Source organism: Ruditapes philippinarum, unplaced genomic scaffold, assembly GCF_026571515.1.
Source record: "Ruditapes philippinarum isolate M1 unplaced genomic scaffold, ASM2657151v2 ctg9370_1_1_1_1, whole genome shotgun sequence".
Lineage (NCBI taxonomy): Eukaryota > Metazoa > Mollusca > Bivalvia > Venerida > Veneridae > Ruditapes > Ruditapes philippinarum.
The window spans coordinates 28799-44117 of NW_026856884.1; the positions used below are offsets into that span (position 1 = coordinate 28799).

Sequence of the window (15319 nt, forward strand, 5' to 3'; positions counted from 1 at the left end):
TGACTTGTTGTACTGTACTATATTGACTGATTTAACTTGATTTATTTTATTCATTTAAATTGTTTGAACGGTTTTGATATCATTATTTCTATAATTATAGATAATTTGCATTAATGCATTAGGTTTAGAGAGTAAATTAAATGGCTGCGCCCATGAACACGTTTTGTTGACAATTTTGAAATAGTTGTATTTCAGAATAAAAATGTCGAAACAAAAGCATAAAGGGAAACAAGATAATACTAAAATTAAAAAACAATTGAAAGCAAAATTTAAGAGAGAAAAAATTCCCGCTGAAAAGAACAAACGATTTAATGATGGAGAAAAACCAACTAGCAATGTGAGAAAAGGAAAGGAATTTAAGAAGAAAGACAAAAAACCTTGGCAGAGACCTAGACATCAGAAGGAAGAAGACAATTCTGATTTTGAAGAGGTCACTGATGAGAAAAATTCAAAAGTATGTAAATGGGTGACATAGGCAAACTCGTCTATGTATACCTTGAAGTTTAATCGTCTAAACCATAAACAAGGTTCAGTATTTTGGGTACTGTCTTGTGTATTTAAAGATACCCGTAGGGGTCTACAAGAACTACGGAAACAAAACACTTCATCCCACAGACACTTCACTTGTTCACCCCTCAAGACACTTCACCCCCCAAAAATCAATAAGACCAGTGATTTTTCTCACTTAATTGGGGAGAGGCCTTAGCCTCTTGATTTTGGGAAAAATCATCCCTAAAATTGTTGATTTGGGAAGAAAAAGAGCAGGTTTAAGTTAAGATTTTTGGGAAAACTGCATGATTTTAAAGAAAATTTCAATTGGGAAGAAGCCTTTTTTCAGAGTCTGTTAAAATAAGTAGGAAAATCAATGAAGACACCTCACCCCTCATCCAATATTATCATAAAGTTAATAAGAACTACATGGGGTGACAATAATGTCAGAAGTCCAGGCATCTTTCCACCTGATACCAGATACAAAGTTGTTACATATAGCTTTTAAAAAGGGTTATTATCAGGTGTGACGTGGGCAAAATAGAAATTGAAAGTAAAACACAATAAAGCATATCCAGGGTACATGTGTATTTCATTCCTTGTCATAACAACACTTATAATTTCCATCATAACAATTTGCCCCATAACGATGCATTCAGGCTCTGGCATATAGAATTTTTTCTTTACACGTTTGCTAAAAACCGAAACAATACTATTTAAACGGTGGTATTTCTATGTACTATACTATACCCGGTAGCACTAAGGCTTCGAAGAGTACCAATAGGCAGTCTGTGCGAAAGTCTGTCGGTCCTCGGACCTCGCCAACTAAAAATCAGGAGGGCCGAGATAAATTTCGATACAGTCAGTCCTCATGTCCCAATAAAATTTCAGCCAGTTTGAAACAATTTTTGGCCTTCTAAAATATGCAAAACTTCCAAGATTTCATTCTTGCTTGTATTCACAGACCCAGATAACCAAAATCACGCCAAGATACAACCAGTTTTTGCTAATTAGTGTAAGCCACCATCTTGTCTTGGATAATTTCCTTACCAAAACATATTTTTTCTCCAATCTTCAAAATTAAACCTTTGAAAGATGTATCATTTTCTTGTGAATTATGCTAATGTTTTATTTATTATGTTTCTGTATATGTTTTTCATAGTATCTTATAGTTGAGTCTGATAATTCATATTTGCTAAATATTTTTGTTTATAATTATGGCAATATCCCTCCCCCGACCCTACAAAAAAATACCTTTCAGAGTTCGGGCCGGGAAAAAATCATCAGGGCCGAAAATAAATCTAAGGATCCCAGTCCTTGTGGAAACAAATTTTGACTTTCGTATTGACTGCAATAGGCCGATGCACCTAGCTGACAAAAAGTAGAAATGCTTATATATATAGAAAACACAACATGCAAAATCACAACTAAATAAACAACAATGAAACATTGAATAAAAATACTATGAATATGACCAATTGGTGCAGCCTTAACAAATTAACTTTGGCATGAATGACAAAATGGTTGTGCCCATGAACTCCAGTAAATGAATTCTGCGTAAGTAAGTAAGCCTTTATCACATTGGTTTCCGGGATCTTCCATGTGGGCCTCAGCTGATGTACACAACATAATTACAATATATAAACAGTTTACATGTACACAACATATACACAAATGTCATATTGAAATAGCAGACTTCCCGAAATACGTCGGTCCGACGGACATGTCCGATAAATTTTGATCAGGTCCGACGAGTTTTTATTCCGGATCGGTCCGACTGTCCGGCTTTTATCCAAGCCGCATGTATACAAAATGGCGTCGCTAAAGGTGCCAAACCTTGGAAAAATAAAAAATCTACGTCAGAGGAACAGGCAGAACAGCAGTAAAAGGATAAAAAGAATAGACCTGAGACAAAATTTAATGAAAATTAGAAGCAAGACAGTGAATCGTTGGTGTATGATAGGGAGGAGATGAAAATGCGCTGTAAGGAATGTGCCGATTTTTACGGCGAAAAAAATTAAAAACAAAAAGTTTCTTAGAAATACAAACACAAGTTATTCTTTGATTTTGATCAATTTTATTTGGTCCGACAGATTTCGTTTCGGTCCGACAGATTTTCATGGTTTGTCAGACCGAATGTCTGACAGTTTTTTTCAACTTTCGGGAAGTCTGAAATAGATCAATTAAATTGTAATGATTATTCAAGCAAAAACTGATTGTATGATTGTACAACAACAACAGAGAAAGAGTAAGTGTAAAACAAAATAAAGTATATTATGCATTCAAATTACAAACTGTCACATATGATTTGTCCCAAGAACTTAAAACTAATATTTAACGATGGATATGTATGTGAATGTGCTCAAAGCAAAAGTGAATTATTTTTTTTCAGAATATTGAGGTTGATTATGACTCTGATGTTGACATAGACCAGGAACAAAGTGATGTACGCAAGCTTGTTACACAACAGAACAGAAAGAAAAAGAAATCAGGAGGCTTCCAGTCTATGGGTAATAATTCCACACTGCAGTATTTGTTAATTTTTGTGCCCCTACGTTAGTGGCGGGCATTTAGATTTACCCTTGTCCTTCCGTCCGTCTGTCCGTCCTTCCGTCCGTCCTTCCGTCCGTCCGTTCACTTTTGTGTCGCACGTAACTCAAAAAGTATTTGACCTAGAGTCATGAAACTTTACAGGAATGTTGATCAGCATGTGTAGTTGTGCACCTGGGTATTTTCGTCTGGATATTTTTAGTATTTTCAGAGTTACTGCCCTTGACTTAGTAAAATTTTGCAATTTTCAACTTGTGTCGCATGTAACTCAAAAAAGTATTTGACCTAGAGTCATGAAACTTTACAGGAATGTTGATCAGCATGTGTAGTTGTGCACCTGGGTATTTTCGTCTGGATATTTTTAGTATTTTCAGAGTTATTGCCCTTGACTTAGTAAAATTTTGCAATTTTCAACTTGTGTCGCATGTAACTCAAAAGTATTTGACCTAGAGTCATGAAACTTTACAGGAATGTTGATCAGCATGTGTAGTTGTGCACCTGGGTATTTTCGTCTGGATATTTTTAGTATTTTCAGAGTTATTGCCCTTGACTTAGTAAAATTTTGCAATTTTCAACTTGTGTCGCATGTAACTCAAAAAGTATTTGACCTAGAGTCATGAAACTTTGAAGGAATGTTGATCAGCATGTGTAGTTGTGCACCTGGGTATTTTCGTCTGGATATAATTAGTATTTTCAGAGTTATTGCCCTTGACTTAGTAAAATTTTGCAATTTTCAACTTGTGTCGCATGTAACTCAAAAAGTATTTGACCTAGAGTCATGTAACTTTACAGGAATGTTGATCAGCATGTGTAGTTGTGCACCTGGGTATTTTCGTCTGGATATTTTTAGTATTTTCAGAGTTATTGCCCTTGACTTAGTAAAATTTTGCAATTTTCAACATGTGTCACACGTAACTCAAAAAGTATTTTACCTATCTAGAGTCATGTAACTTTACAGGAATATTGATCAGCATGTGCAGTTATGCACCAGGTTTTTTCTTCTGGATTTATTTAGTATTTTTAGAGTTATTGCCCTTCACTTAGTAAAATTTTGCAATTTTCAACATGTGTCACACGTAACTCAAAAAGTATTTGACCTATCTAGAGTCATGTAACTTTACAGGAATATTGATCAGCATGTGTAGTTATGCACCAGGTTTTTTCTTCTGGATTTATTTAGTATTTTTAGAGTTATTGCCCTTCACTTAGAAAATTTTTGCAATTTTCAACTTGTGTCGCAAGTTACTCAAAAAGGATTTGACATAGTCATTAAACCTTATTGGTAGGTTGCTCAGCATATTTAGATTTGCACATGGGGTTTCGCTTGTGAATTTATCTAGTATTTGTAGAGTTATTTCCCTTGACTTAGTAAAAAGATTGACAGAACAGTGGCGCGGTGGGGGCACCCGTGTCCTATGGACACATTTCTAGTTGATATTTTGTCTTTGACATCGTATTAAGAGGTCACTTTCCAAGGACCATAACTCTAGCTTGGATTTTGACTTAGTTTAGAGTCTTTTTGGATACAGAAAATTCCTGTGACAACAATTTTCAAAACTATTGAGGGTATTCACTTGAATCTTAATAGTGTTTTATGACTTATTATTGAAGATCACTTTCTAAAACCATTAACTCTGACATGGATTTTGAATGAATTATGGTCCTTAGTGAAAAAAAATCCTGCATCACTTTCGAAGACTCATAACTACAATTGTATGTCATACACAGTATGACTTGTGTTTTTAGCTCACCTGTCACAAAGTGACATGGTGAGCTTTTGTGATCGCTTGTCGTCCGACATCTCCTCATAAACCGCCAAGCCAATTTCATTCAAACTTCACAGGAATGTTTCTTTGGTAGTCAACTCAAAGAATTTAATTCCAAGAAGAACTCTGGTTGCTATAGCTACCCCAAAAAACAAACTTTAGATATCTTCTTTTAGAAAACGGTAAGAGCTAGAGCTCAAATATGTGGCATGAAACATCATCTAGTCAGTGTCTACCAAATTTGTTCAAATAAATGCCCTGGGGTCAAAATTGGCCCCTGCCCCTGGGGGTCATTGATTTTCCTTATTTGTATATAGTAAAAACTTAAAAAAATCTTCTTTTAAAAACCCCAAATAGCTAGAGCTTAGATATTAAGCATGAAACATCTTCTAGTGGGTGTCTACCAAGTTTGTTCAAATAAAAGCCCTGGGGTAAAAATTGGCCCCGCCCCAGGGGGTCATTGTTTTTCCCTTTATGTATATAGTAAAAACTTAAAAAATCTTCTTTTAAAAACCCCAAAGAGCTAGAGCTAAGATATTTAGCATGAAACATCTTCTAATGGGTGTCTACCAAGTTTTATCAAATAAGGGTCCTTGGCTTAAAATTGGCCCCGCCCCAGGGGTCTTTGATTTTCCTTATATGTGTATAGTAAAAATCTTATAAAAAGAGCTGGCGTTTAGCTACTAAGCATGAAATATCTTCTAGTGAGTGTCTACAAAGTTTGTTCAAATAAAAGACCTGGGGTCAAAATTGGCCCCTCCAAGGTGGGGGGGGGGTCATTGATTTTCCTATATGTATATAGTAAAAACTTAAAAAAAATCTTCCTTTAAAAACCCCAAAGAGGTAGAGCTTAGATATTTATCACAGACATCTTCTAATGGGTGTCTACCAAGTTCGTTCAAATAAAAGCCCCTGGTTTAGAATTGCCCTTGGCCCAGGGGCCTATATACAGATGAGCGATTTCAGGGCCATCATGGCCCTCTTGTTAATAAAATCATCATGTTTGTTAATTGCTTTATTATTTACTATCAAGCACTGAGAAAAGTTTTTTTTTTGTGCTAGTGATTTTTTAAGGCCAATTCCATGCTCCACCTGAAAGAGTGTATAAATTATAATATTGTTTTATAGAAACATTTTCTTTCTAAAAGAGTTTTATAAAATAAAGAAAACCATGAAATGTTTTGGAGTGATTTAAACTGTGGAAAGCAGTTTCATCTTGGTTTTCATATAAAATAGAATTGTTTAGCAAAGGTTGTTTCAAATTGGTTGATTTTGATTTTTTCCCCCAAATCATTTTTGCCAATAACAACACATATTTACCTATGCAATGGACAGAGTTTTAATTTTTATCTAAGACAACAGATATGCTAAGGAAAACAGCTGATTCGGGTAAGGGTGAAAGGGGATATTTTAATCTACAGATTGAAAGTACAACCAATTTTCACAGCATTAATTTTAACCAATGATATGGATCGCGATTCGCCAATCTGTTTTCAATGAAAACCCTGAATCTGGGCCGGCCAACTTTTCCAAAAATGTAAATAAAGAATACTTCCTTATTGACTCCAGTGTCCTGCCTTACTTCCACCTCTTGTTAGTCACAGTAGAAAGTATTTATAGAAAAGCTTTATTCATGTAAATGTTTTCATTTATTATCATTGCTATGTTATGTTTCAATCCAACTTTTGTTTTTATATATTTTAGGGTTATCTCATAATGTTTATAAAGGGGTCACACGGAAAGGTTATAAGATACCAACACCTATACAAAGAAAGGTAAAACCCAGTATGACAATGATTTTTATAATTTTTAAGATTTTTAAACATCTTTGACATGCAAGTACAATTTTCAAAATACCTTTAAATTTAAGGAACATTATGGCATAAGAAAAATAAGGTATAGTGTAAGTAATATGTTTTGAAATATATTTGTGTAGACATTAGCATGGTTATATGTTGTGTTATAAAAAGTTCGGACTGTAAAGATTGTTGCGGTGGCAACATTGTCGGCGTATAAAAACTTCAATGTAGTCCATATTTCAAACATTGTTTTTTTCTGCATGAAACTTGGAATACCTGTTCTATTTATGATGAAGTGCAGTTGTAAGGGATGGGGGTTCATTCTGTAACAATATATTTTGGGGGGAATGCCCCTTTCATTCATTTAAAGTTTTTAAAAATTGCCTATTAAGTAGAATGATTTTTAAACTGTGGAAGATATCAACATGAAACTTGGAATACTTTTTTATCATGATAAAGAACAGTTGTAAGACAAAGGGAATTATTCTGAAAGCAATATTTTATGAGTTATGTCCCTTTTTAGTGTACACTATTTATATATATATTAGTTGCTGCTAACAGACAAGAACAGTGTTAACACCCAATGCTGTGCTTTTCAAGTTTTGTTACAGTAGAGGTTATGGAATCATCTCTTCCACATTTTTATGTCATTCCATATGCTGCTAAATCCCTTTCCATTAGTAATTGTTGTCTAATTTCAAGTCAAAGACAAAAATAAATGCAAATTTAGCATGTTAACACCCCTTACCTACCTAGAGCCAATCCCTATCTGGCTAGAACCAAAACTGACCAGGTTCAGTTCTTACACAGTTGGTTGAGTAAGGTTCGCTACTAGTGTTTGAAGAGTTAAATTATTTGTTTTGTCATTATTTATTATCCCTATCATCTATGAGTGTTATAGAGTTCAAATGTTTTGTCATTATTTGTTAGACCATACCTATCATTATGGACGGGAAAGATGTTGTTGCCATGGCGAGGACTGGTAGTGGTAAAACTGCAGCGTTTCTTATACCAATGTTTGAGCATTTGAAGACCCACTGTGCCAAGTCTGGTGCGCGAGCACTTGTTATGTCACCAACGAGAGAACTTGCTCTTCAAACTCTGAAATTTGCAAAGGAGGTATGTTATAATTGTAGTACTTCATTTTACCTCAATACTTCTACCCATATTGTGATCTGATCATAAATCACCCACAAAGAGAATATTCCTTTGGCAATAATTCTATTATCATCATAGGGCACATGAATATTGCCCTCAAAGGGAATATTTCAAGGGAATTATTTCTTATTTCTCCCTAGGCCGTAGGGCACATTGAAATTGCCTTCATAGAGAATATTCCTGGGGGATATTTTTATATCACCCTGAGGCAGTCAAAAAGAATATTTCCTGGGAGATACTTATTTTTTCACCTTCCATTTGTAATTTTTCAGCTTACATTTAATAATATAGATAACACAGTTACGTTCATTGAACACAGCCTTTCCTTGTTGATCTTGTTTATCATATTTTTTGGGGATAGTACATAATACCAACCCTCAAACTGGTATATATTATCCCTCTGCAGCTTCTATCATAAGACTTTGCATAATAATATACAATGGTATGAAATTATAAGTAACATTTTGTATTTACATGTGATTACAGTTAGGAAAATATACAGGATTGAGAGCAGCTGTTGTGCTGGGTGGAGACAGAATGGAGGACCAATTTGCTGCCCTACATGCTAACCCAGACATGTATGTACATCTAGTGTCACATATCATTTATATCTGGAAAAAAAATGCTTCTTTGTTTCTGCTGCATCATCATTGTCATCATTATGTAAAAACTTTGATGTAGCCCACTTGTATGACAGGTTGTGTGCTTTATAAGAAGTCATTCCCACTCCTTTTATGCATGAATTGCCATCTTAGGATGACGTTATTTGCTGTTATGAATGAAATTGTCAATTCATACACTACTTTAATAAAAAAGTGCTCAATTAAAATATTAGTTGTCGTAATTTCTTTTTAGAAGTATAATTTATATAGAGATACAGGGCTATGTGAATTTATGTGACTGTGCTTTATCATCCAATATCATTGTATCGTCAATATGCTTTGCATTGAATCAATGACAGCAAAAATCAGTAAAAATAAGTAAAAAAACCCTTAAAAGCATGAAATAAATAGAGGATATGTGTTTCTTTGGTACATAACATCAAAATATCCTCTTATTTAATTACAATTTTATATTACAGAATAATTGCTACTCCTGGAAGATTTATGCATGTTGCCGTGGAGATGGATTTGAAACTAAAGTCTATACAATATATTATATTTGATGAGGCAGATAGGTAAGTTTTTATTGTGGCTCTATATCATGACTTGAACCTGTTACCTGCTGGTTATCTTAAATGATCTTGACCAGCTTCCATTTCTGGAACTATCCACTATCAGTTTTAGGGTTATCAAGATGAAAAATTAAAAGTTGGTAAACCTACCGTATAGAGTCTACTTACTGTACTCACCTAGGTGTTAGCGTCTCTGTCGATGTCACGCTTTGGTTCAAGTTTTTGTGTCCAAGTTGTTGTCTGTAGAACTATTGAAGGGAATGGGCTGAAATTTCACCCACTTGTTTTCTGTGATTATCTAACATTATGGGCACAGGTTCCTTGAACTCTGAGTTAAATTTTTACAGAGTTTTGCCCCTTTGCTTACTGTCAATTACTGAGAATAGTGGAGCATACTGTTTTACAGGCAGTTCTTTTGACAATTTTATCAGTTTTTCATTATTTTAATCTTTGAAAGAGTTAAACACAATGAGCATAGGGCTTATGTTGGTTCATGGTGTAAAGGTTTGTAAATGTTTGCTTTTTTGTTGTTTTATCAGAGACTTATAAATAAAGGGATAAATAAGCTCCCAAATAGAATATCTTCACGACCAGACACACAGTCCTTTGCACGAGATTAATTGGCCCTTGAAGATGGTCGATTTCCGCCATCTTATTTTACGTAAACGAATGTTTATGTTGTTTATTGGTCTTGATCACTTTCCATTTTAATATTATTTCCTCCAATTTTATCATATTTACACACACACAAAAATTAATAATAATTACAGAAATTTTCAATTAAGTTTCTTTGCGATTTCAAGATGACAAACATGGTCTCAGGAGATCTCACAAAAAATGAGAACTTGCGTGATAATTAATTGCTGGTACAGATTTTAAGTGTATGACATCATAGCTTCCTCTCCATTTGAATGGAGTTTGTGGTTTTATAAATGTAAAATTGATTATTGCAGATTATTTGAGATGGGATTTCAGGAGCAGTTAAATGAGATATTAAATAGATTACCAGAGTCCAGACAAACTGTGCTGTTTTCAGCAACATTACCTAAACTGCTGGTAGACTTTGCTAAAGCCGGGCTACATGACCCAATGTTGATTAGATTAGATGTTGACACCAAACTAAGTGATCAGTTGAAGGTAAATTTTGTTGTGGTTGGTCATATTGTGACGCACACTGCAGAATAAGTTATTATTTTCGGGATAGTGCATGATGTAGTACATTAATTTACATGCCTAAAGTAATGCACCAATGTAAGGGACTTTACATTTTAAGGTCTCATCTAAAAGACCAGAAGGAATGAAAGTAAAGGAGAGGGGAATTGAACCTGTAAGTCTGAATTACTAGTTCAACGGGTTATGTCAAGACCAAAGGTAAACACAAATATTCAATGTATACATTAAGTTTTATTATTGAGAATCATGTCCTACAATTTATTGAATTTAACACTTATTGGGCATGTGAAAAATTCACCAGATTTGGTCATAAAAATTTACTTGTTTGTGTCATGTAAAAAATTTGCCAGATTCAATAATATGAAAAATTCACACTATTCTGTCCTGTGAAAATTTCATCAGATTGCACTAAATTTTCTTTCTGATTCTGTAATGTGGAAAATGCACTATTTTTTTTGTGGTGTGAAAAATGCTCCTGTTTTTTGTGGTGTGAAAATTGCACCAGTTTTTTTGTGGTGTGAAAAATGCACCAGTTTTTTTGTGGTGTGAAAAATGCACCAATTTTTGTGGTGTGAAAAATGCACCAATTTTTTGTGGTGTGAAAAATATACTTGTTTCTGTGGTTTTAAAAATGCACTTGTTTCTTTTGTTAATTGAACTTTGTATAATATTAATTATTTCTGTATTGTAGCTTTCATTCCTGCAGTGTCGAGCAGACGACAAACTTGGTGTGTTGTTACACATACTGAAACATATGATACCAGAAGATGAACAGACTGTTGTATTTGCTGCTACCAAACATCATGTGGAATATCTCAACATGGTAAAGGCTGTCACATTAATTATCTCCCTTGTTTATGTGTTTAACAAAGGCCTAGCATGTAATTATTGATGCCGCCTGAGCTCCCCACTCTAAAAGCCATGAATTATCTCCCTTTGCAACATCTTAGCAGTCTGACTAGGAACTGTAAATTTAACTGCCTAAATTTGATACAATGAGAAATTCCAGAAACTTCATCTCCAATAGCCGGGGAATGGGGACATTTCAGTAAATGGTCAATTTTTGGATGAAGTAAGCTTGTAACTCTTCATTGCCAAAGATGCTGGTGGGGGGGGGGGGGGGGGAGATTTTCAGTTAAAACTTCACAGGACTGTTAGTCTCCAAGCCTAGTTGTGCATAGTATCTTGATTTTTCAGTAAATTAACTTTGTCCATTCTTTATCACCAAAACCACTTGGGAAATTTCAGTGAACATTTATGAAATTGTTTGTATTGTGTCATTATTTTCCAAACCTAGTTGTGCACTGTGCCATGATTTTGTGCATGATTTTTTTTGTGCACAGTTATGCTTGATGATGATTTTATTGTAAAATTTGTTTAGACTTTTTCCTTAACACTTCTAATGGAATTTCATTGAAGTTTTAGGAATGATATTTATCAAACGTGGTTGCCCTATATTACCGATATTTTGGCATATATTGCGAATTTTATGTCACAGCTTCCTTTTGGGGGCATAAGTCACTTACAGCTCAGTTACAGCTCTTGTTATAATCTTTTTGTGTGTACTTGTCTTACATTTATTCAATATAAAAAATAAGATGTACATCAGTCTCTCATATAAATGAAAACTGCTTTTTTTACAAAAAAAAAAGAAGATTTAATCATCATTTAAAATTCTGTTGTATGACGTGTACTATTAAGATGAAATTTTTTAATGTAGGTACTTCAGAAAGCTGATGTTTCCTGCACCTACATCTATAGTTCATTGGACCCAACAGCACGTAAAATAAACTTGGCAAAGTTCCAACATCGGAAAGTAATGGTGATGATTGTAACGGATTTAGCGGCAAGAGGAATTGATATACCACTTCTAGATAATGTGATAAACTTTAATTTTCCTGCCAAAGCTAAACTGTTTGTTCATAGAGTAGGTGAGTGATCGGGAATATAGATTGTAAACATTTTAATGACATTTTAGTTTGGCGTCATAGTCTTTATAAGGGCTTTTATAGGTACTTGTTTCCCCGACTCCTGAACGTGCTGGAACTTAAAGTCTGCGCCTGTACTGTCCGACTAGGCTCTATATTATTGGTACCTCAATTTTTAGCTCCTCTGTTTCCAAAAAAAAGTTGAGCTGTTTTGATCGTTGCAGGGTCATTGTTGTTGTTGTGCAAATACTATCATGTTGGCAGTAATTTAACCATTTTAAAAAGTAACAACATAAAACTTGGAAAACTTGACATATTATGACAAGGTGCAGCAGTTAGACAAGGAGCATAATTCTGAAAGCAATAATTTTTTAGTTATGCCCCTTTTTACGATAATTTAAAACAGGCAAGCATTAACACTGCATGCAGTGCTCTTGTTGTTTTTTATATGAAAATGATTAATCCCTGAAACTTGATTGCAGTGCACATTTATCAGGTAATGGGTTTGATAGTGTTATTGATGAGCTTATTGTCTCCTCCGTGCGATAACTAGTTAACTCCTATTTAATTCACATGGACTGTTACAGCACTAAGGTAATGATATGTGATCTTAGAATCATACATTGTTCGTCGATAATTTGTAAACTACTCTCGTGATAATTTGACAGGTCGTGTTGCTCGTGCTGGACGTAGTGGCGTAGCTTTTTCTTTGATAGCACCAGATGAAGTAGCATACGTTGTTGATCTCCATGTTTTCCTTGGAAGAACGCTAAAGTTTGTACCTCTTGGTAAACAAGTCAAAGGTAACCTATACTGATTTATGAGTAAATCTTTTATTATAGCAAGTATTTTCACATAATATGATAATTGGCAAAAGCTTTTATAAATTTAGTTCCAGTATTTTTCATTTTATTATTAATGGCCATAATTTTCATCTACTTTCAATACATTCAAGAGATCTCTAATTTTTGGTAATATTTATAGATTATTAGTCATCAAGATTTTTGACAGGTTATATGGCCCTATATAAATGGTTGTTTGGAAATATAATCCAAGCCACTAGGATTATATTGCAAACAGCTGTTTATATACGGCCATATAACCTGTATATTTATAAAGAATTTTAAATACAGCAAGCATCTTCTGTTAGAGGAAAAAATGAGTTTTCTTCAATAATTGACAGCAGTTGTATATATTTAACTATATAAACATCATGTTTATCTGATGAAAAGTGACATATCAAACATGTGGTAGATGTTATTATGAGAATGATAATACACTATTACAGATGAAGATGGTTTATATGGTACTGTACCACAAACAATAATAGATGACTTGTCCGAGACGATATTTGCCTGGCACGAGGAGTCGTATGATATTGTATGTATAATATCTGTTTATATCTCTTCATTTAAAACCATCTCCACTTAATCTTAAATGAAAATTTTAGGGAAAATTTCAAATTTTTTACTGACTGAAGAATGAACACTACGCACCATGATCAGAATGATTTGGTCTGCACTGGTCACGTGGGTAGAATCAGTTGGCACCAGCCAAAGGGTTACTTGCATATATTCCTGGTAAGAATTATCATGTAAATAACAATACTGATTGTTCTACGAAAAATGTTATATATCTTGTCACTTGTGATAAATGTAAAGAGCAATATGTTGTTCTAAACGCTGAATAGCCATAGGTTTGATATCAACAATTTTTCCGATCCGTTAATTTTCGACCAATGTCGCTACACACTTTAATAAAACCAATCATTGTATTAAGGATTTTAAATTTATGCCTATAGAGATTGTCTCCGATGATATGGAAGGCTTATTATAAGAATCATACTGGATTCATAAGCTTAACACATTTTCCTATGGTATGAATGCAAAAGTTTTATACAATATATAACTTTGTCGTTATTTAGCCGGTATACATATACATGTTCTGGTCAGGGACCATCAACCGGACACTTTTTGAACATTTTTCTATACAAATTTCATAATTTTAAAGCTAGAGGTACGAAAATTTGACACAGTACAGCTAGGTTCTTCTCCTAACTAACAAACTAGTTTGTTTAGTTCTGATTATGTTGACACTTATATCCGAGGTCCGTCAAGGAGGGTATCAAAATTACCTAAATTGTGCACACTACAGTACCATGTGTCCGGACAGATATGTAATAACGTTGATTTAATTCAGATAAAAGCTTTGATGTTCTTTTTTTTATGCCACCGCAGCATCTGCGATGCGGTGGCATATAGCGATTCACCTGTGTGTTTGTTTGTGTGTGTGTGTGTGTGTTATATAGATTATATAGTGAACTTAAAAAATCTTCTTGTGAAAAACCAGTAGTCCAATTTCAACCAAACTTGGCAGGATTGTTCCTTGGGTGAAGGGCTTCCAAAGTTGTTCAAAGAATTTCATTTCATGCAGAAATCTGGTTGCCATGGCAACCAAAAGGAATTATAAGAATGAATTTAAAAAATCTTCTTGTAAAGACCCAAAAGGCCTAGAGCTTAGATATTTTGCATAAGGCATTGTCTGGTAGACCTCTAACAAGATTGTTCAAATTATAGCCCTGGGGTCAAAATTGGCCCCGCCCCGGGGGTCATTGATTTTCACTATATGTACATATAGTAAAAACTTAAAATACCTTCTTGTAAAAACCCAAAAGGCCTAGAGCTTAGATATTTTGCAAAAGGCATCATCTGGTAGACCCTTACCAAGATTGTTCAAATTATAGCTCTTGGGTCAAAATCGGCCCTGCCCCGGGGTCATTGATTTTCACTATGTGTACATATAGTAAAAACTTAAAACACCTTCTTGTAAAGACACAAAAGGCCTAGAGCTAAGATATTTTGCATAAGGCATTGTCTGGTAGACCTCTACCCAGATTGTTCAAATTATAGCCTTGGGGTCAAAATCGGCCCCGCCCCGGGGGTCATTGATTTTCACTATATGTACATATAGTAAAAACTTAAAATACCTTCTTGTAAAAACCCAAAAGGCCTAGAGCTTAGATATTTTGCATAAGGCATCATCTGGTAGACCCTTACCAAGATTGTTCAAATTATAGCCCTTGGGTCAAAATCGGCCCCGCCCCGGGGTCATTGATTTTCACTAATGTACATATAGTAAAAACTTAAAATACCTTCTTGTAAAGACCCAAAAGGCCTAGAGCTAAGATATTTTGCATAAGGCATTGTCTGGTAGACCTCTACCCAGATTATTCAAATTATAGCCCTGGGGTCAAAATCGGCCCTGCCCCAGGGGTCATTGGTT

The 15319-nt window shown here is 34.4% G+C and overlaps 1 protein-coding gene across 1 annotated transcript in view; it reads left to right on the plus strand.

The window, feature by feature from the left end:
* The first annotated feature begins 116 nt into the window (after window positions 1–116).
* LOC132748004 (ATP-dependent RNA helicase DDX54-like) overlaps window positions 117–15319 on the plus strand; it is a 27995-nt gene continuing 12792 nt past the window's right edge. The window contains exons 1-11 of the mRNA XM_060737543.1: window positions 117–454; window positions 2882–2999; window positions 6510–6580; window positions 7535–7723; window positions 8249–8340; window positions 8844–8939; window positions 9890–10073; window positions 10801–10932; window positions 11830–12040; window positions 12706–12840; window positions 13326–13417. Coding sequence (XP_060593526.1) covers window positions 203–454; window positions 2882–2999; window positions 6510–6580; window positions 7535–7723; window positions 8249–8340; window positions 8844–8939; window positions 9890–10073; window positions 10801–10932; window positions 11830–12040; window positions 12706–12840; window positions 13326–13417 — 1572 coding nt within the window. The 5' untranslated portion in view covers window positions 117–202. The remainder of the gene's footprint in view (window positions 455–2881; window positions 3000–6509; window positions 6581–7534; window positions 7724–8248; window positions 8341–8843; window positions 8940–9889; window positions 10074–10800; window positions 10933–11829; window positions 12041–12705; window positions 12841–13325; window positions 13418–15319) is intronic.